At 39.6% G+C, this 22010-nt stretch overlaps 1 protein-coding gene across 1 annotated transcript in view; it reads left to right on the forward strand.

Moving 5' to 3' along the window:
* RAB2A (RAB2A, member RAS oncogene family) overlaps positions 1-22010 on the forward strand; it is a 65200-nt gene that overhangs the window by 16955 nt on the left and 26235 nt on the right. Inside the window, exons 2-3 of the mRNA XM_068983350.1 lie at positions 7838-7909; positions 16300-16367. Coding sequence (XP_068839451.1) covers positions 7838-7909; positions 16300-16367 — 140 coding nt within the window. The remainder of the gene's footprint in view (positions 1-7837; positions 7910-16299; positions 16368-22010) is intronic.

A 22010-nucleotide genomic window follows, 5' to 3' on the forward strand; every position in this document is an offset into this window, starting at 1 on the left:
CATACTAATTCTAAGAGTCCGTAGGAGATGGAAATTACAAACAGAATTTTGAACAGGGGAAGTCTGGTATAAAGAACCACTGACTTTAATGTGGGGTTAGAGTAATGGGGAAGTGGACTAAGAGAATTCTGAAGAATACAGAACACAGGTGGAGGGCCCAGCCACTGTCCCTAAGACAGAGGCAGAGTGTGGGAGGAACACTCCTTGGAGACCTCACGTTTTCAGAGGGAAATTACACTTAAATCAGGGGCGGATAGTGTCAGAGACACAGTTGTTAATGTCACGTGGTCATGATTTCATTCTCCAACATCATTTTTCTACCTGAAAAAGCCACTGTTGGGAATAAAAATTTTTTTGAGAAATTGACTTCTTAAAATTCAGACTTGTTTGTCATTATATAGAAAATGCGAGTATGTCACTGTTGGATCCTTTCAGCGCGCATTCAGGACATAAATTCTGCATTCACTGAGCATCTATTAATTCTAAGCCAGGCCACAGAGCAGAGTGGTTTTCTAAATGCAGAATGTTACTGCTCCTAAGGGAGGCAGGTAGATGTGTGAATTGATAATAGAAGTATGATACAGGAGGTGCTTAATGAAGTGTGTAGAGAGCACTATGGCCGCAGCGTGCAGTGAAGTGTTAGTCTGAATTTGTGCCAGGAAAGGGAAGGAAGCATAGATGTGTTTGTTACCTTTATTCTTTACGTGCCATTTCTTTTATTCCTTGCAGTAGCTTTCTGAGTAAAGTGAATGTATGATTACTGTGATATGATAAGCAAACAAGGCCTTGAGACCTGAAACAACTTTTTCTACCATTGTCACATGTGGGATCCAAATATAGTCCAGTGTTTCTCTCTTAAATTGGTGGTGCACATTGAAATACAGGAGGCTGCAATGGTAAAAGTTTACCAAGTGTAAAGCACATTTCTGAGAAGAATTTCCAAAGTGAATTAGATGTGTTCCTGTCCTTAGGGGTTGCAGGTCTGGCAGTGCTGGTAGAGTCCATCAGAGCTCTGGAGATGGAGATGGCTTGGCCATTTCATAGAAGGGTCCAGAGTGTCTTCCTCCCTGCCCTCTTAGCCTTCACTGAGAGGTTTCTCAAATAAATGCTCTGTCTTTCCTGTTGCCTCTTCCCTTATTTTAATATTTCTGGTGTTTGAGTCTCTTTATTTTTTACTGACCACAGTAGGAATCATTGGAGATGGAGTCAACAAGACTGAGAGACCAAGGAGTCCAAGGAAGGGGAGGAAGGAAAAATTGCTCCTCACGAGTGCATTTTTATAGGGTTTCTTGCGCTACTTAAGCATTTTAAGAAACTTGTCTCAGAGCTCAAAACAACAAAAACCTATTCCCTCACAGTTCTGGAGGCCAGCAGTCCAAAATCTAGGGGTGGGCAGGGCTGTGCTCCCTCTGAAGGTGCCAAGGAAAATCCTTGTTGCTCTTTCAGCTTCTGGTGGCTCCAGGGGCTACTGGGTTTGTGGCAGCACAAGTCCAGTCTCCTCCTTTGTCTTCAGACAACCTTCTCCCCTGCGTATCCATTTATCACTGGAATTAGGCCCAACCTGAATGCAGGCTGATCACATCTCAGAATCCTTAATTATACCTGAACAGATCTTTTTCCAAGTTAGGTCACATTCAGAAGTTCCAGGAGTTGGGACTTAGACATGTCTCTTTAACCCACTCCAGTCAGCATCAGATCAGTATCTAATAGCAGTAAATGAAAGGATTGCTGTCTCAGATTTGAGGGGGATGATGTGTGGGAAACCAGCAGCATGAAAACAACTCTGAAGTCATTTTATTTAAAAGATAATTATAGATTGTGAATATTTTCTTCAGTTGTAGAAACTAGATATTTAAAAATGTGAACTCAAGGTCAGATCAGTTTGGTTGGAGATTTTGCTTCTCAACTGTATTCATCTTGAAGAATCCTCTACTGTTTTCATTAAAAATTTTGAATATGAAAAACTCAAAAGTTTGGAATTTGAACCTTATGATATTCCTTTGAAGTAGAAATGCCATGTTTTTCTTTTTCCCATTTTACAAATGTGGAAATGGAGCTTAGTTTCTATAATGAATTTTGTCTGAGGTTACAAGTTATGAAATAATGCAGATGAACCCTGGTGTCACAACTATAAAGCTTATGTTCTTTTTAATGTATCTTGCTGAGTTTATTAATTTTCTGTTTAAAAGAGCAGACCTCATTGTTTTGTCATGTTTCACGGGTTTCTTGGTTTGGAATGTTAACATGAAGAATAAAATTTTCTCTTTGCAAAATAAGCCACAAATATTTACACCAGATTGCCACCTCTCTGCATAGTCTGTGTTTGAGGTCTGTCAGTTCTTTGGTATGACTTTAAAACATAGAGTTCTTCAATGCATTACTTTTAGTCATGAAGACAGGTCATTCATTTGTAGAACATCTGGTTCATTCTGCTTTTGGGGGACCCAACATCGTAGATGACAGTGTGTAGCTATGATTTCAGGATAAAAGTTGATGAAACTTTAGATCTTTGCTTCCCCCACATATTTTAAATTAAACTGTCTTATGATTTTTAAAATGGAGCAATCATCAATTTTTTTAAATTATCTTGAAATTGGTAGAAGTTGGTTTAGGACTAGAAAAATAAACTTCAGTAGAATACCTAGCACTTTTACCAATCCTCGTTGTGGAGAAGGCTCCATTGCCTAAAAACATCGCTGGCGGTTTATTAATTAGATTCTTGGGTCTAACCAAAGACTGAATCAGAATCTCTGGGGCGAGGCTTTAGGAATCTACAATTTTAATGAGTGTTACTTATAATTGTTTGGCATTGATGTAATCAGGTAGTCAGTTCTCACCACATCACTGAGGCCTACTGAGGACAGTGTATTGGACCCTGAGTAAAGGAAGAAGGTCAAAGAAAGCAATGGCAACCCACTCCAGTACTCTTGCCTGGAAAATTCCATGGATGGAGGAGCCTGGTAGGCTGCAGTCCATGAAGTCGCTAAGAGTCAGACACGACTGAGTGACTTCACTTTCTTTTTTCACTTTCATGCATTGGAGAAGGTAATGGCAACCCACTCCAGCACTCTTGCCTGGAGAATCCCAGGGACGGCAGAGCCTGGTGGGCTGCCGTCTGTGGGTTCGCGCAGAGTCGGACACAACTGAAGCGACTTAGCAGCAGCAAAGGAAGAAGGTAAGGTGACTTCACAGTAGAAACTCTAACAGCTGTTAAGTGCAGCAGTTTCTATTAAAGAGTGGTTGAGTAGCTAAAGCAGTTTTTAGAAAGAAGAACAAATCTGGAGGCACCATGCTCCCTGAGTTTAAGCTATATTAGAAAGCTGTTGTACTCAAAACAGTATGGTATTAGTATCGGCACAGACATAGATCGATGGTACAGAATAAAGAACCCAGAGGTAAACCCATTCATATGTGGTCAATTAATTTGACAAAGGAGCCCAGAATATACAGTGGGGAAAGGACAGTCTTCATTAAATGATGTTGGGAAGACTGGACAGCCACATACAAAAGAATGAAACTTAGACCATATGAAACTGAGGGTGGACTTATATCTTACCAAATGCCTTCACAGCAGCACCCAGTAATTGGAAGGCCTAGTCAAGCTGATGCATCAGAAAGATCATCACAGTGTTTTCATTTTTATTAAAGTATATTGTGCTTATAGAAAAAGGCACATGTCCTAAATATATAGCTCAGAGAAGATTTGTAAACTGGACACAGGTAACTCTTACTGTACAGGAGCCCTCTTAAATTTATTTCATCTGATTCTTGCAACAGTGCACCAAAGAAAGTATAGGAATTTCCCCAGTTTTATAGATAGAATTTTGAAGCTCAGAAGGTCAATTTCCTTGCCCCACGTTACAGCTGGTAAGTGACAGAGCTAGGATTCTTACCAGGATTTTGAGGCATAAAGGAAATACTATGGAAAGCCAAGGAACAAATCCCCATATTAGTTCTGCATGGGAATTGATAGCATCTTTGGAACAGGAATGCTTTAGTGAAGAAAGCATTGGAATCTCTAAGCATGAGTTTAGAGTTGCCAAGGAGTGACAAGTTCCTTGGTAAGAGATGCCAGAGGAAGAATGTAGTGTCATTTCAGAGGACAGAAGGTGATGTGTTGTGCTTAACCACAGGCTGTAGACCATGGTGTGATAATATGATCTGTTGGGATAACAATTTCTCAAAGAACATCATTTACTGTTTTGGAGGGCTTAAATTTTATATATGTGCATTTTAGCAAAAATTTTCAGAGGTTTATACAAATAGATTTGAGGCAAAGGTTGAAGGCGGAAAGTTAGTTAAGTCGCTCAGTCGTGTCCGGCTCTTTGCGACCCCGTGGACTGTAGCCCACCAGGCTCCTCCATCCATGGGATTCTCTAGGCAAGAATACTGGAGGGGGTTGCCATTTCCTTCTCCAGGGGATCTTCCTGACCCAGGGATTGAACCCAGGTCTCCCGCATTAGAGGCAGATGCTTTACCCTCTGAGCCACCAGGGAAGCCAAGACCATGTCTTATTGAGAGCCAGAAATGGAGCACTGAGGATTAAGAGGGGAAAGCATGGAATTTAAGGTATTTCTGAAGAAACTGATGAGATTGGTGAGCCATTAGCTGTAGGAAGAAAAGGAATTAAGAGATTTTCTTGTTGATGTGATCCATTGGGAACCAACTCCAGAGATAAAGAAATACTGAAGGTGACTCTTGAGTTGTTGGAAGAATGGTAGGCAGGAACATGAAACAGAATGGATTAGGTTTTACAAGTTTGCATTCCCAACCTGAAAGAGTTAAAGTAGACATGTTCAGAAGGCAGTTGGATATAATGAGAGTGAAATTAATTAAGATGGTGGCTAGAGAGATGTGTTTGGCAATCACTAATTTATAGATGTATGTTGGGGCTATAGGCCTGGGTTAGTTCTATCAGCTGAAGAGAAAAGATAACCAAAGATGAAATGGTGGTGAAACCTCCAGTATTTAAGAAAAGGAGCAGTTGTCACAGAATTAAGGGACCAAGGAGATGATTACAGCCTGAAAAAGCCAGAAGTGGTAATTTTTAAGGAGATTGTAGGTAGATAAATATTACAGAAATATTTTATGGCACAAATAGATCATGTTTCTGGGTCAAATAAATTGAGGACTGAGAAAAAGCCTAGCTAATTCAATTTGGCAATTTGGAAAAGTGTTCGTGATTGTGAGCCAGAACCCCCAAGTATTTTATCCAGAATTAAAATAGTAGAAGTCAACATATGTTGAATAAGACAAGCTATCTGGAAACTTAACTGGTCCTGACAAATGATCAGTAGGTGGGTGACTAAGGAGGCCTGGGAAACACCATAGTGGCTCTTGGATATAGTCTCTGCTTTGAAAGATACTTTGATTCCCTGAAGAAAGGATGTGGTGTCTTGAAAGTGAGGTCAGTACTTGGCCAGAGTAAGTGGTATTGCTATTAGCAGAGCAATCCATACTCTGTTGTGAGATGATAAGAGGGTTTCAGGTTCTTGTATCACTAGAGTAATTACCAGACTGTGAGATGATTCTTGAGGTCCCTCAGTAATAAAATCTGTGATTTCTAATTATAACTTTTTTCTCTACCATATGGGGAAATTTTGAATGCTAAAAATAGAAATGAAGAAAAAAGAAGAATCTTAAGTGCATATTGCTAAATGAAAGAAGCCAGTCTGGAAAAGCTACATACCGTATGATTCCAGCTATGTGACAGTCAGAGAGAGGCGGGACTACGGAGCAGGAAGAAGATGAGTGGTGAGGGGGCAGGACTGAGAGAGCAGTGGGGATGTTTAGGGCAGTGAAAGTTCTGTGTGACACTGTAACTGGATACATGATAATTTGTCAAAATCCATAGGATGGAGAACACCGAGAATGAACCCAGATGTGAAGTGCGGACTTTGAGTGATGGTATGTCAAGGCAGGTTCATCAGTTGGGACAGGTGTTACAGCTCTGGTGCAGGAGGCTGGTAGTGAAGGGGGCTGTGCTCCCGTGGGGAGGGAGGCTATGGGATCCTGCTGTACTTCCCGCTTAGTTTCGCTATGAACCTAAAACTGCTCCCCAAAATACAGTCTCTTTTTAAAAGCAGAATGGAAGATTCATATCTCAGTTGCTCACCTATTTTGTACTTTAACACTTAATAATTTTCCTTTCTCTCCTAGACCTGCAAGGCTGTTGAAGGGGTATTAGAAATCTAATGGGTTTGTGCCTTTTGTGATGTAAAAGAGAAATTGTGAATACAAGAGAAAAAAAGTCAAATGTTTTGAAATTCCATCTTATTTTCAGTTAACTAGAATCTTAAAACATTCAAAAAACTTGGAGCAAATAAAATAATTCCTAAAACACAGCCATATGGGGGGCTTCTCTGGTGGTCCAGCGGTTAAGAATCCATGCTTCCACTGCAAGGGGAACTGAGATCTCATATGCTGCCCCTTAAGGCCAAAACATTTTTTAAAAGAAAAGTTAAAAAAAAAAAAGCACTATATATATATATATACACACACAGAGAGAGAACTTACATAACTTACACACACACAGAATTTATCTTTGATTTGTTATTGTTCATTTTGACAGTTCAGCAAAATTATTGAGTGATTTCTCTCTGCCTTAAGACAGGTAGCAAGTGACAAGGTATTCATTGTCCTTCTCTCATTGAGTGAATAACCTAGAAGACATTGAACCGTTCAGTTTGTGTCACTTAAGAAAGACCGTCTTCAGCCCTTCAGTCTAAATGAAGTCTTTTCTGTTACCCTTCTTCATAGTACTTTATTTTCTTCTTTCAGATGGCAGTTATTATAATTATTTTAAGTTCCAGTTCATACAGATTATTCGGGCATTTGTTCTGCTCAGTTTCTCTCCCTCTGCTGGGCTGTAAGGAAGCAAGCAAATCAGTTTTCCATGTGCATAGTTAGCATTCACCAGAGACTTTTTGAATAAGTGAATGGATGAATAAATGGTGACTGCCTTTGTGTTTCATAAGTGCACGATGCTACCAAGTAAGCAGATTTGGTCTCCTGTAAGGTTATGGGCCTGAAAATGAGTAGGAAGTGGTATGAATATTCAGTTCTTCTCAGAGGGCAAGTAGGATATATATAGAAATTTTGCCTTTAATTTGAATATTGGGAAGTTATTCAAGACTTCAATGATAAGAGTAAAGGAATACCATTCAGATTAAAGTCGATTCCAAAGTGAATCAGTGCTTCCCTAGTGGCTCAGCTGGTAAAGAATCTATCCACCTGTAATGCGGGAGACCTGGGTTGGGAAGATCCCCTGGAGAAGGGAAAGGCCACTCACTCCAGTATTCCGGCCTGGAGAATTCCATGGAATGTGTAGTCTGTCGGGTTGCAAAGAGTTGGACCCGACTGAGCGACTTTCACTTTCAAAGTGAATCAGCGAGAAGGTAGAACAAGCTGCTTTTCCCACTGAAGCAGATCCCGGACACTTGCTTCTTGTTTCTTTGTTTTCTGAGACCAAGGTAAAATAAGCTGTAAAAAGAGGAAAGTGCTGTTTTTTAAATGTTTTCACTACTACAGAAAAAGCAAGAGTGCAGGAACACTTCCCTGCATGAATCCTGGGGTAGAGGCTGCTTGGTTGTCTTCCGGGAGTTCCTGCCACTCCCATCTTTCAGGTTGAAACGCTGAATGAACATGAAGGATGCAAAGGCTGTTTTGGGTTGGTCACCACCTTCCGCTCAGATCAGTGGTAGAGCACTGAGAAAGCGTGGCACGTTGCTCTCAGAGCACTGGGAACCCTGAATGTCTCTCTTCCAAGTGCTTTTATGAAGTATTTCTTAATTTCTGTGAATTTTTCTCTTACTTATTTATTTTTTTTAATTTTCAGGTGTTGGTAAATCATGCTTATTGCTACAGTTTACAGACAAGAGGTTTCAGCCAGTGCATGACCTTACTATTGGTAAGTGTTGTAAAGAGATGAGACGCATTCACAAATTTGGGATAGTGGACATGGAATATGCTAGAGAGCTCATTGCATTAATAAGGAGTCAGAAATCAGTGAAACTAGATCTGTTGCTGTACCAGAGTTTAGTCTCCATCACTGGGTTTAAAATAACTGTATCTACAGTAAAAATAATATTACACAACTCTGTAAGAGTGGTTGGAATGCAGCAGACAATCATACTTGATCTTGATTGTATTTAACGATGGAACAGAAGATTGGGAGACAGTGTATCTCAAGACGGCTGGGTAACAGCAGAGACTGTGGACCGGTTTGTTGGAGTTTGGATCAGGGCTCTGCCACTAGCTGGACACACCCCTTCCCCACTCCATGCCTCAGTTTCTTTGTCTGTAAAATGAGAAAAGTAGTAGGACCATCTCACAAAATCGTTGTGAACAGTAAGTGAGTTAATAAATGTGATGCATTGAAGCAGTGCCTAGCAGTGTGGTAAGTGCTCCAGGCCTGCCTGTAATTATTAATCCAGAAAAACTACCATCAAGCATTTTTTGGTTTCCTCAATTGTGAAGAATAAATGAGAGTTCCTGGTAAGAGATGGTCAACAAATTTTAGCTATTATTACTGTTAGCTCTACTGGTTGTTTTTAGTGATATTATTCATTAATATGCAAAAGTATAAAATTAAGTGAAAAACAAAAAACTTGAAGTAAGTGTGCTCTTTCAGAGTTCTTACTCTGTTTTAAAAAATTATACCCCGAAAGCTAAAGAATCCAGATTTCTTCTATGGCTGCAATAGAGATTAGTCAGCCATGTATAAATAAGGTAATTGGAAATCTAGTTAAAGTTTGCAGCTGATAGCTTAGTGTGTGTTTTCAGCCAGTGTCTGCTTGTTTTCTATAGGTATCATTAACTCACTATTCATAATAAGTTGATTCTCATGTCCTGTGTATTTTTAAAGTACCAAGTCGAAGATACAGTTTATAAATCAGACTATTTGATCAGTTGATGGTATTCACTCAAGCCTAATGTACTTTGTGCATATATATTAAACATCTTTCCTTACTGGCTACTTATAGTAAGAACATGCAGATTCCATTTTCATCTTGGTAGTTTTAATTATATCTGCTAATGATGGGTAAGACAGGTGTTGCTCTTTCATGCTGGTTCTCATGATGCGTTTTAACTTGGGTGAGCTCCTTTTTTGTAGGATCTGTTCTTTAATAGGTCTGCACCTTGAGGCCACCTCTTAGGCATGACTAGGTCCTGAGACAGCTAGCCAGTTGTTTTTTTTATAGGGTGCTGTCAAAAGTGTCTTCCTTTTCATTGAAGCACACCCTGTAGGGAGGATAGGCCTGAGCCTCACTGCTGTCAGAGGATAGGCTGTGCTGTGAAGAGAGATAGGGAAGGAGGTCGGAAGGAGTTCTCAGCAAACCATAACTCATGTGACTGCACTGGCCGGCTTCCCTCTGGGCTCGCTGATGGGAGGCCCTGGGAATTCAGAGGAGAAAAGCAAAAAAAAGCTGAGGGTCTTCTCCCCTCTCTGCCAGGATTTACTGTGTGTCCTCCATGGCTTCAGTACAAGCCCCTGCCTGTCAGAGTCACTGGCTGTCTGGTTCCTGGGCTCAGGAAATCCTGGTTTCTCTTTCTGCGCACACCGCCCCCCCCCCCCACCCCCAGCTTGGGGACAGCAGCAACTTCCGGCTGTTACTGATCTCTGGGTTGCATTACCTTCTGCTCCTTGGGTTTCTCAGCCCTTCCTTCAATGTAACCAATTCCGTACTTTAAATCCCCTCTGTTTTAAATGCATAAGTATGGTTTCTATTTTTCTGGTTGGACGCCAACTACTATATTCATGACACCCATCACGAGAATTTCTTTTTCTGACACAGAAATCATTTAGAAGGTCCTTAGTACATACTTTTTCAAGGAGTGTAGAATGATTGCTAAAGTAGGCATGAGGCAGTGTCTTGATCCTGCTGCATACTTTCCTTTTGCTTGATGAATAGAGGAAGGTGACAAGGTTAAGGTTGGGTCGTGATGAAGAATTATTAACTGATAGCAAAGAGGAAATAAAAGGCAAGGGAAGACTATATAAAATGTTCCTTACCCTTTGACTGCTATCTCAGTGAGAATTGTGCCAGAATCAAAGAGCCATCTACAATAGCTTCCTGGGCACAATTTCACTGAGGATCCAGACTCCAGCCTTGCCATCCAGAGGATGGCTTAGGGGCTGTTTCTCTAGACCAGCAGTATCAGCATTGTGTGGGAGTTGTTACAGAATCTACTGGCTCCCATTCTGCAGCTCAACAGGGTCTCCAGGTGATTCACATGAACATTAAAGGCTGAGAATCACTGGATCAGTGGCTTTTGTGAGTATGTGTGTGGATTCCCCAGGTGGAAATAGGCTTCATATTGTTGACCCTGTGCACACGCCCACACACATCCTGGCCCCTCGCTTCCTTTACTTGGCGCTTCTTCTGAGATCCTGCTTCCACTGAGCTCCTCATCTGCACAGTCCTGCCCAGGACCTTTCTGTCACCAGAGTCTGGAACTACTCTGGATTGGATTCATGCGACTGGCTATCTGACCACCCCTGCCATCCTTTCAGCTCACACACCTGGTTCCTAACACTAAAAGTTTATTTTCCCCATCAGATGTAGAATCCATTGATTCTGCCATCTTTGGACTCTCACCTCTCTTGCTTTCTTACTTCTCCCCTTACCCAGCTTTAATTCTAAGCCTTATAGTTACATCATTATAATTACCCCTGTGTACACCCTCAGCTGCCTTGTCCTCCCTCTTAGTTATAGCCCACTCATTCCCACTATGTTTATTTTACTTCTTTCTAGTGGACAGTTTGACAAATACTGATCCAGAAGCTAGGCCATTTACATGTTCATTACACCTTGCTTCCTCTCTCCCCCACTTTAAAACATCAGCTTCTAAGTGACTGCTGAAAGTGAAAGTATACTCCTGGGGAAAAGGTGGTATTGTTTCCCATATCAGGTGCCCCACAAGAGATCAATTAAAAGTATGCTTCATTTATTTGGGGTTCAGTTTTCTGATAAAGTTATTTAGAATGTCATTGCCGAGAACTAGGAAGATAGCTTAAAAAACCTTCTGAGCATCCAGTTCAGATCTCACAAAGACCATTTTCCTGATCCTAGAACGTAAGGATACTTTCCTGACGGCTTGTGATTGTTATGCTGCTGTTGCTAAGTCGCATCAGTCGTGTTCGACTCTGTGCAACCCCGTAGACGGCTGCCTACCAGGCTCCTCCGTCCCTGGGATTCTCCAGGCAAGAACACTGGAATGGGTTGCCATTGCCTTCTCCTTGTGATTGTTATGAAAACACTGTAAAAATCCAAAGAAAGTTAAATTCCCCACGTAAACTTGCCTTTGGCCCTCCAGCAACCACTGTGAAGAATTTGGTATGTGTATCACCTTCTAGAGTTTTTAAATATATTATAAACACACATACAGAGCTGTTCTCATTTTTGCTTTTCCTCCCCGTATGTACTAAAGTACCTGTTCTTACCTTTGCCTTGACTGCAGCTTGTGAATGACGTTAATATTTGTGAATTGGAGGGAGAAAAGTCGCTATTTGACTTTTCAACTCTTTAGTTTTTAGTGCGGCTGAACTTTTTAAAATATGTTTAAGAAACACTTCTGTGTCTTTTCTTTGAATTATGTGGTTTTATCTTTGCCCTCTCTACTGCTAGTTTTCTTTAGTCAAATTCATTGATGCTTTTTGTTTTGACTTTCAAGCCTTACTAAGGAAGGGATCCCCTTTCGGGTGTATGAGTTATATACATATTCTTTAAAATATTCTTCTCATACTATAAATTTATACTTCATCTGGTATATGGTCATGTAGGTTATTTTCTTTAATCCCTACATAACTTGTGGCCCCACATCATTAATTAAATAAGCCATTCTTTCTTTCTTATTTGATTTAGCCTTTGTTATGTGCTAAATCTCTGTATATATGTCAGCCTGTTTGGGGACTCTCTCTCTTTTTTTTTTTTTTCTATTTCATGAGGCAGTATCATACTGGCAGTTACAGTCACTTTCTAGTTACTTAATGGGTGATTGACGGTTTTCCTTTTCTAAAAATTTTCTAAATTTCTAAAAAATTTTCTGAATTTTCTTATTTTTGTATATTTGTTCTCCAGTTGAACTTTAGTCTGTTTGCCAAATGGCAAAAAATTTAGTGAGGCTTTTAAAATTTGGTAGGAAATATTAAATTTATGGACTAGTTTGGAGACAGTTTATGTTTTTACTGTATTAAGATTAGCAGTTTATACACATAAGATGTTTTCTTTTATTCCAGCTTTTAAAATGCTTTTAAGTAAAGTTTTATATAAGGTCTTGTGCTTTGACATTATTTTTGTATTTTATGGATTTTGTTGCTATTGTAAACAGGTTTTTCCCACCATTATTACTGTTTAATTATTTTGCATGTTCTAGGTAGACATTTTGGCCTTATCTGTAAGTCATAGTTTTTTCCTAGCTAATATCTATACCTTTTGTTTTTGCTAGTATCTATAGTTTTGTTTCTAGGAGTATCAGCCTTCTTTGCTACCAGTCTCTGTTTTGAACTTCTGCAGTTTCTGAGTTCCAGGAGTACATCCTTTTTTTTTCTCAAGACGGTCTAAGGAAGGCTCCTTATGGCTGTTAACTTGATACCAGCCCTGCTGTCTGCCTTGGCAGTGCCATCTGCGGGGAGGAGCCTCACCCTGCCTCCGCACCTCCACGTGCCCTGGCTCTGGCAGGGGGCCCTTTCTCACTGGGGCTGTCAGCAGCAGTCACCTCATGAGGTTGTGTCATCATTAGTTAGAAATCTTGGAGTATAGTATGAAATAATAATGGATCCATGCAAAATACTTACTGTGTGCCAGGCAGTAAGTATATGGTAACTAAGGCATGTGGTAACTTTATTTTAAATTGAAGTATAACTAATTTACAATGTTAAGTTAGTTTCAAGTGTACAGCAAAGTGAATCAGTCATACATATATACATATATGTGTTCTTTTTCAGATTCTTTTCCATTATAGGTTGTTAGAAGATCTTGAGTACTGTGCTATACAGTAGGTCTCTGTTGTTTACCTATTTTAATATAGTAGTGTGTATGTGTTTATCCCAGACTCCTAATCTATGTCTACCCCCCATCCCCTTTGATAACCATAAGTTTGTTTTCTGTGTCTGTAGTGCATTTGTATCACTTCTTAGATTCTACATATGTAATAACTCTTAATCTTGAAGAAATTTTTAGATGGGTATCGTTAATATGATTTACACATAAGAAAAACTAAAACAGAAGAGATATAGTAACTTTCTCAGGGTCACACAATTAGTTGGTATTGATTGTTAAATACTAAATAAATGTTTACTATGCAAGGATGCAAGCACTTACTCTACAAGGATGATCACGATCCAGAGGTAATTTAGAAAGTGTGTATTTACGCTCAGAGTGTTTTGTCCTGGAGGGTTGGAAGTGAGTAACATCTGAAAAAATAAGCATCACTCCCTGACAGTGTCAGGTAAATGAGGCCTGGCCTTTGGCTCCACAGATAATTTCTCTGGCAGCCAGAATTGGCTGTTAATTGAAAATGTATCTGGGAAGAGAGGCTCAAGGGCGTAGGGGATGATGGTTTATCTCATTAAAAAAAAAAGAAAACTTTCTAAATAAGCTTCTTAAGCATACACACACACACACACACACACACACACATACAAACTAACTAAAACGATTTAAAATTTTTTCAGTCCAGAGATGTGTAAGGTTTGGGGTTTTTGTTTGTTTCTAAAATTTCTAGGACACTTCAGCTTTCAGCATTTTCTTTTGCCATATAGAATACAAAGGTAAAGCCAGCACTGAATGAACCCAGTTATGAGAAGGTAAATTGGAAAGAGTTATGTTTTTGAAGCTAAACTTGAATTCTTTGTTTCTGTTTCACTTGATAGGAAAACAGAAATCATAGTTTTTCAGTAATCAACTGTGCTTGTCAGTTTTTTCTTATCTCATTCCTGGATAATATAGTAGTAGCCTTTTAAAACTAGTTTCTTGGCTTCTTGTTTTTGTTCTGTGTCCTGATCCTATTAAGTGAAGTTAAAATGGCAATCTTTCTGTATTTTCCTGCTTTAGGAACAGTCTTGATTTTCATATAACGTGGTTTTAAACTTAGTGTGTTTTTAGAGGCAAAATCTTTGAAGACTTTTTAAGCATCAGTAGTCTCTGTATGTACTTTGAATAAAGGGCTAAATATGCCCAAACTCAACTGTGGATTAAGTTAAGCAAAGGGATTATTAGAGTATCTAGATTATTAGGGATATTAAAGTGTCTGGAGTTCTATGTAGAATTCACAAGAGGTTGGGGACATGGACTTGGAAATGGGCAGGAGAGAAGCATCCTAAGAGGCTAGAAAGCAGAAACCATAACAGCCATCCTCCCGTCAAAGGACGGAATGGTTGTGTCAGTTTGAGTACCTTCATCCCTCTGCTCAGGGTGCTGGTCCTTGCTTGCCTCGCCTGCCCATCCATGGTGTCAGTCAAGGGTCTGTTTCTAATTTGCCATTGTTTTTCATCAAATTTGACGTTACATATTGGATTTAAGAAATCTTGAATCCCACTGAGCAGTGCAGATGTTTTTGGATAGTGGTTAAAAGCCTTCCCATGGCAGTGGGAGGAAAACCGAGATTTCTCTGTGGCTACAATAGATTCATGAAAAGGCTTCCATTTTCTCAACTGTCTTGCTGATCTGTAGAATTTTGTACTTTAGGACATTCCTTTTAAATAGTGGGCATTTCAAAGAGCATCTGTACTGTCCTTAGCCGCTAGTTTCTTTCCTCAGCCACTCATTTTCGTGTCACTGAGTAAGCTAGTGGATTGTTGTTTTGGGTATCCCCCCACCCTGTGGCATAGACGGTATATGACTGTATGTATATAGATAGGTAGATGTGTAAACACTGTAGTGGTTTTATATGAGGTTAATTGTACAGTTTTGCATTTTTCTTTCTAGTACATCCTGACTCTTAGGTCTTTTCTCTGTGCTTTTCCTGTATTTCTGAGTCTGAGAAACATACCATTAGTTTCTTTGTATTGACTTTGCCCCTAGTATGGAAAAAATAATAAAATACAGAATAAAAACTCAGTCAAGTTACATATCCTGAAAGGGTAAATCACCTTTCTATCTCACCTTCCTGATCACAGTTGGGGGAATTATAGGAGATGCTGAAATGAAATTCTGGCACTGGGCAGTGTGCCCTTCCCCGGGCAACTAAAAGCTGTTTTTCTGCCAGGATGACATCTGGTTTCTGGGGACCATGTGTGTCTCCCCGTCACCCTGACTCTGATCTAAATACTGAAAGAACACACTCCAAGCAGTAATGATTTGGTGTAATGTAAGTGATAGACTTCTTGCAGAGTCTCCTTCACAGCTGTTTGCTCTTCTGAAATTATCCCCTCTTTTTCTCCTCCTCCTATTTTGATGATTGAATGAGTATTTTCAAAAGATGGTAAATTCAAGGAAAAAAGCCATAGTAGTAAGCTGATGAGTGTAAAGTTTGTATTCCCTTAACCTGCAATCCTGTCTCCTGTAATTTGCCAAAAATCATAATCATAAGTTGAAAAATATATGCAGAAAATTCATTTCAGCATTAACTACTTAGTGAAGATTTGAAAACAACCAAAATTTGTAGCAATAGAGTACCAACTTAATAAAATGCATGTATATCTAAAGATACATAACACACAGGACTATTATGTGGCCATTAAAAATAATGGTATAGTTTTATATAATTTTTTTATTTGAAAAGTACTTTGTGGTATGGGATAATGTTTATGACATAGTGACTGAAAAGCAAATTGCAGGACAGCATTTATGTATTCCCATTTATATAAAACTATGCTTCTATGTGTATTTATTCATGCTGAGATGTCTGAAAATATGTTTAAACAGTGGTCATCTCTAGTGAATGAACTTGCAGATTTCTTTCCTAGTTGATAACCCATGATGGAACTAAGACTATGAGGTTGAAATTCATCTGTCCATTTTAGTGATTGTTAAACCACATTAATAGTTTTTAAGAAATTGGTTCTTGAATCTCATTTCTAGTTATTTTTAATATTATTGAGCCTGCAAAACATGAAGGCCACAGTTGATGTCTACACAAGACTCAGATATCTTAGTGTTAAATTATATTCTTAGCCTATGTCTTATGAATACCTCTGCCTTAACTTATACATTTTCTAAGGATGGGAGTTGTATTTGTTAATCTGTGTATTATTTGGCATAGCATGTCCTAGAAATACCCTTTTAAAAAAAAATCCTTAAATGTGAAATATATTTCCACTAATTTGCCTAACAAAACACTTTCTGTTCTATTCAGGTGTTGAGTTTGGTGCTCGAATGATAACTATTGATGGAAAACAGATAAAACTTCAGATATGGGATACGGTAAGTATAGCGAAAATACCTTGTATGACCTCAGTAAAGTCATTTTGTAAAAGTACGTTGTTGTGTGTTTGTTCAGTTTTAATGTTATCTTATGACTGTTATGGTTTGTTAGACACCGACGTTCCTGCAACCATGACATAAAATGTGGTAACAGAAAAGATTCATTTTTATCATGCAGTATTTTCAACAGAGGTATGCTGGGTGTCAGGTATAGGGGAACATATTTGAGCAAATTCTCAGGCTATGGGATATAAATAGAAGTGCTCCAGAAACTATGTTTTTAAGAGAAACAAGCAGTCTGTCTAAAGTATACATGTGAATTAAAATATATGAATGTCAGTACCATAGAGTCGCTTGATCTGATAGTTTATTAGTTTATTCTAAAAGTATGATTTAGTCCTGAGCACTTGACGCTGCTTTGCTCCCAGTCCTGTCGTTTACATTCATCGAATGCCAGTTCAATATCCTATCACATAGTTTTTAATGGCGGTTTCTCATCTGAACCACGGAAAGTTATTTGCATGACTATTTTCTTTATTTTCCCATCTTCTGCATAAAAGAGAAGTACTTTATTGTATACATTTGATATGTAGAGACCTCAAAGAGCCTTTGCTTATGTGGCTTATAACTATCACTATCACTAGAGATTAAAGCTGAGAAACATATTAAACAGTTCATTATTAATTGATTATAGAATAACCCTGATTAAGCTCATTGTATATTAGGGTAAACAATGCAATTTTTATGGAAGTTGACCATTTTCCCAAGACAAAAAGCTATTTTCCAGTGTGAAGAGTGTCATTTTGTTACATTTTGAAAATTGTCTTTACACTCTGCTTAGTAGAAGACAGCTGGATTCTTGTGTCGCCCTCTGCATCAAGTCTTTTGTGTGTTGTTTTCTTGAAGTCTATGAAGAGAATGGCCCCGCCCATCAGAACAAGACGCAGTTTCCCCCTCAGTCTCTCTCCTCAGGAAGCTTCCATAAGCCTCTTAACCTTCTCCATCAGAGGGCAGACAGACTGAAAACCACAGTCGCAGAAAACTAACCAATCTAATCACATGGACCACAGCCTTGTCTAACTCAGTGAAACTATGAGCCATGCCGTGTAGGGCCACCCAAGACAGATGGGTCATGGTAGAGAGGTCTGACAAAATGTGGTCCACTGGAGAAGGAAATGGAGGCCACTTCAGTATTCTTGCCTTGAGAACCCCATGAACAGTATGAAAAGGCAAAAAGATAAGACACTGAAATATGAACTCCCCAGGTCGGTAGGTGCCCAGTATGCTACTGGACGGCATCACCGACTCAATGGACATGAGCTTGAATAAACTCCGGGAGTTGGTGACGGTGGACAGGGAAACCTGGCATGCTGCAGTCCATGGAGTCGCAAAGAGTCGGACACAGCTGAGCAACTTAACTGAACTGAACTGATGAAGAGAATACAACCTCACACAAATAGGTAGTTGGGGAATGGGGTCCTCATGGGCCCTTCAGGAGTCTCGGGGACTCCCAGGGGTCCAGGTATCCCACTGTAAGCACCACTACCTTAGGGCAATTAGGATTTCATTCTTCACTGAACCCTAGTTGAGAAAACCCAAAAGGTTTAAGACGACAAACAGCGTGTCTCTAAACTAGTAAATGAAATGGAAAATACAGGGAATTTTACTGCTGCATGCCCCTGGTTTTTCTTCTTCTTCCTAATCTTGCAGTCTTAGTGTCTCACCTGTCACCTTTAATAGCCGTTACTGAAGGAAGGTACCTTGAAGAATATTCAGTCTCACAGACTGGATTCTCAAGAACGCCAAGCAAATTTCTGAAGGCTGTCACGAGACCTAGGTTTCCTTATCTTTCCTGTGTACCACACAGTCATCCCAAAATGCGAAACCCTAAATTTCTGCCTTGCTCTGTTCCAGAATCATATATGGGACTCTCTTTTTATGCTTCCTTGTTTCCTCTTTCTGCAGTGCAGATTTATGCATACACCATTTCTTAGTGTTTCCCCCACCCCCAACTTGTAGCATCTCGTAACTTTCAGGATTTATGTTCTCTCAAGCAACGAGACTTCAAAACTGCGTAGAAAAGAGAAAAGTAAAATATGCAAACTCCCTTCTTTCCTAGAGATTTTAATTAATGATCTCTAACCAAAAGGATGATGCTGTGAAAGTGCTGCACTCAATATGCCAGCAAATTTGGAGAACTCAGCAGTGGCCACAGGACTGGAAAAGGTCAGTTTTCATTCCAGTCCCAAAGAAAGGCAATGCCAAAGAATGCTCAAACTACCGCTCAATTGCACTCATCTCATGCTAGTAAAGTAATGCTCAAAATTCTCCAAGCCAGGCTTCAGCACTATCTGAACTGTGAAATTCCAGATGTTCAAGCTGGTTTTAGAAAAGGCAGAGGAACCAGAGATCAAATTGCCAACATCTGCTGGATCATGGAAAAAGCAAGAGAGTTCCAGAAAAACATCTATTTCTGCTTTCTTGACTATGCCAAAGCCTTTGACTGTGTGGATCACAATAAACTGGAAAATTCTGAAAGAGATGGGAATACCAGACCACCTGACCTGCCTCTTGAGAAACCTATATGCAGGTCAGGAAGCAACAGTTAAAACTGGACATGGAACAACAGACTGGTTCCAAATAGGAAAAGGAGTACGTCAAGGCTGTATATTGTCAGCCTGCTTATTGAACTTCTATGCAGAGTACATCATGAGAAACGCTGGGCTGGAAGAAGCACAAGCTGGAATCAAGATTGTTGGGAGAAATATCCATAACCTCAGATATGCAGATGACACCACCCTTATGGCAGAAAGTGAAGAGGAACTAAAAAGCCTCTTGATGAAAGTGAAAGAGGAGAGTGAAAAAGTTGGCTTAAAGCTCAACATTCAGAAAACGAAGATCATGGCATCTGGTCCCTTCACTTCATGGGAAATAGATGGGGAAACAGTGGAAACAGTGTCAGACTTTTTGGGGGGGCTCCAAAATCACTGCAGATGGTGATTGCAGCCATGAAATTAAAAGACGCTTACTCCTTGGAAGAAAAGTTATGACTGACCTAGATAGCGTATTGAAAAGCAGAGACATTACTTTGCCAACAAAGGTCCGTCTAGTCAAGGCTATGGTTTTTCCTGTGGTCATGTATGGATGTGAGAGTTGGACTGTGAATAAAGCTGAGCGCCGAAAAATTGATGCTTTTGAACTGGTGTTGGAGAATACTCTTGAGGGTCCCTTGGACTGCAAGGAGATCCAGCCAGTCCATTCTGAAGGAGATCAGCCCTGGGATTTCTTTGGAGGGAATGATGCTGAAGCTGAAGCTCCAGTACTTTGGCCACCTCATGGGAAGAGTTGACTCATTGGAAAAGATTCTGATTCTGGGAGGGATTTGGAGGCGGGAGGAGAAGGGGACGACAGAGGATGAGATGGCTGGATGGCATCACTGACTTGATGGATGTGAGTCTGAGTGAACTCCCTGGTATGCTGCGATTCATGGGGTCGCAAAAAGTCAGACATGACTGAGCGACTGAACTGAACTGAACTGAACCAAAAGGAAATTATTGTCTACTTCTGTATTGATAGTTTTTCTTCTTTTCCAGAAGTGATTGTTTTACAGAAACCAGTTTGCTTCCTTAGCTAATAAAACATTCTTGTGCAACCCAAATCCTTTACTGTAGTGTGAACTAAACTACTTATTATTCTTTAATATGTTTTTCATATATTGTGCCTTGCATAAATGCTTTGCTTGAAGTCACTCTACATTAGTGTCTACCTCCCACCTGTGGTCTCCTGTTTTTCTTACATGATAATGTTAAAAGAATCTGAAGTCAGCAGTTACATCCTCTTAAGTCTTTTTTCAAAGTAAATATTCTTAAATTTGTCAAAGCATTCAACACCTCTTCTTTCCTAGATCTTTGCAACCTTTATTTTTCTTCTTAGAATCTTCTTAAGTTTCTATATGAAATTCCCTTTAAAAACCTAGAATTAAATAGTCCCAGTTGACTTTTTCTCCATCCTTGCTGTTGACACTGCTGCTGCTGCTGCTAAGTCATTTCAGTCATGTCTGACTCTGTGCAACCCCATAGACGGCAGCCCACCAGGCTCCCCCGTCCCTGGGATTCTCCAGGCGAGAACACCGGAGTGGGTTGCTGTTTCCTTCAATGCATGAAACTGAAGAGTGAAAGTGAAGTCGCTCAGTCATGTCCGACTCTTAGCGACCCCATGGACTGCAGACCACCAGGCTCCTCCGTCCATGGAATTTTCCAAGCAAGAGTACTGGAGTGGGGTGCCATTGGCTGTTGACACTAAGACAGCCTAAAAATTACTGTTATTCTTGTTAATTGTGCCGTCATCCAAACGAGAAGTCTTACTCTTGCATGTAAACTTCAGAATCTTTTTCCTTGATAACAGCAGTCCTTGATCACAGGTCTAGATTTTTAAGTTGAGTAAAGTACCTGAGATTCCATGTTTGGGCCCTGGACAGCTCAGTTGGCTACTTAGAAATCCTTTTTTCTTTTTGGCTCTCAGCTGTGTTCCATGTAGCTGGAGTTGTTAGATAAATGACTAACAATGAAACTAAAAGGTATTACTGTAGTATTGATTCTCACAAATGTTAATTTTCTAACTTTATTGGCTGTTTGGGATCATTCAAGATGACACATTTGAGTGTCTGCTATAAATAAACTTCACTATTCTGAACTGGGCTATCTGACAAGGAGATCTAAGGAGGAAAAAAGATAAGCATGTGAATAGTGTGTTCATTTTATCTAGTCAATAGTATTAGACCCAAATGATCACATGAAGTTGTTTTTGGATTTGTGAGGGGGAAAGGCTAAGTATAGGCTCTGGTGGACGAGCTTCCTAGCTTTGTGAGAAGATTATGGAGCTTGGACTGGTCCTCAGAGGGAATAGATAGTGGGGAAGTAGAAGAGAAAAATTTTCAGACAAAGAGTTAAAACAGAGGCACAGAAGCAGGAAAATTCAGAATATGGATAGATAACCAGTAGGGAAAAAATGGCTGTATGAATAAGACTTTTATTGAAAAATAATATAAAATTCTAGAGAAACAAATAGAAATCAGATGCCCAAGAGGTTAGGATTTACATTCAGGGTAAGGATTTTTGAACGCTAGCTTGATGCATGTAGAGTTGTATATTAATGGAGGTAACAGAAGAGAAGGAGCAGTTAAATTACCAAACGGGTTACTACAAAAATTGTTATCAACAGAAAGGCACATAGAGAAGCCAATTTGGGGGAATCTTTATATCCTTGGCTGCTTTTAGGAGTCCCTTTCTGCAAATAATGCTGTATCTTGTTCAGTTTCAAACTTCTAAAATCTCTTTAAGCCACCATCTTATAGTGAAGAGGATGAAAAACATCTATATATCATAAATTGATTTTCTTTTCACTTAAAACAGTATCAGTTGATCACAGTTTGGACAGGTTTATATTAAAGTGTTTTTTAAAGACTAGATTACTTTGCCTTAATATGATCAAGATAATTAACCATTGGGCTAGCTTTCTGCAGTTAGTTGTTTAGTAGGCCAGAGTATGGAATATTGTTCCTACAAATCAGGTCTCAAGAAACTTGTGAATACTGATGTTTGCTTATTACAGAGTAATCATAGATTTTAAGATGCATAGCTGCGT

The sequence above is a fragment of the Capricornis sumatraensis genome, chromosome 11, assembly GCF_032405125.1.
Source record: "Capricornis sumatraensis isolate serow.1 chromosome 11, serow.2, whole genome shotgun sequence".
Lineage (NCBI taxonomy): Eukaryota > Metazoa > Chordata > Mammalia > Artiodactyla > Bovidae > Capricornis > Capricornis sumatraensis.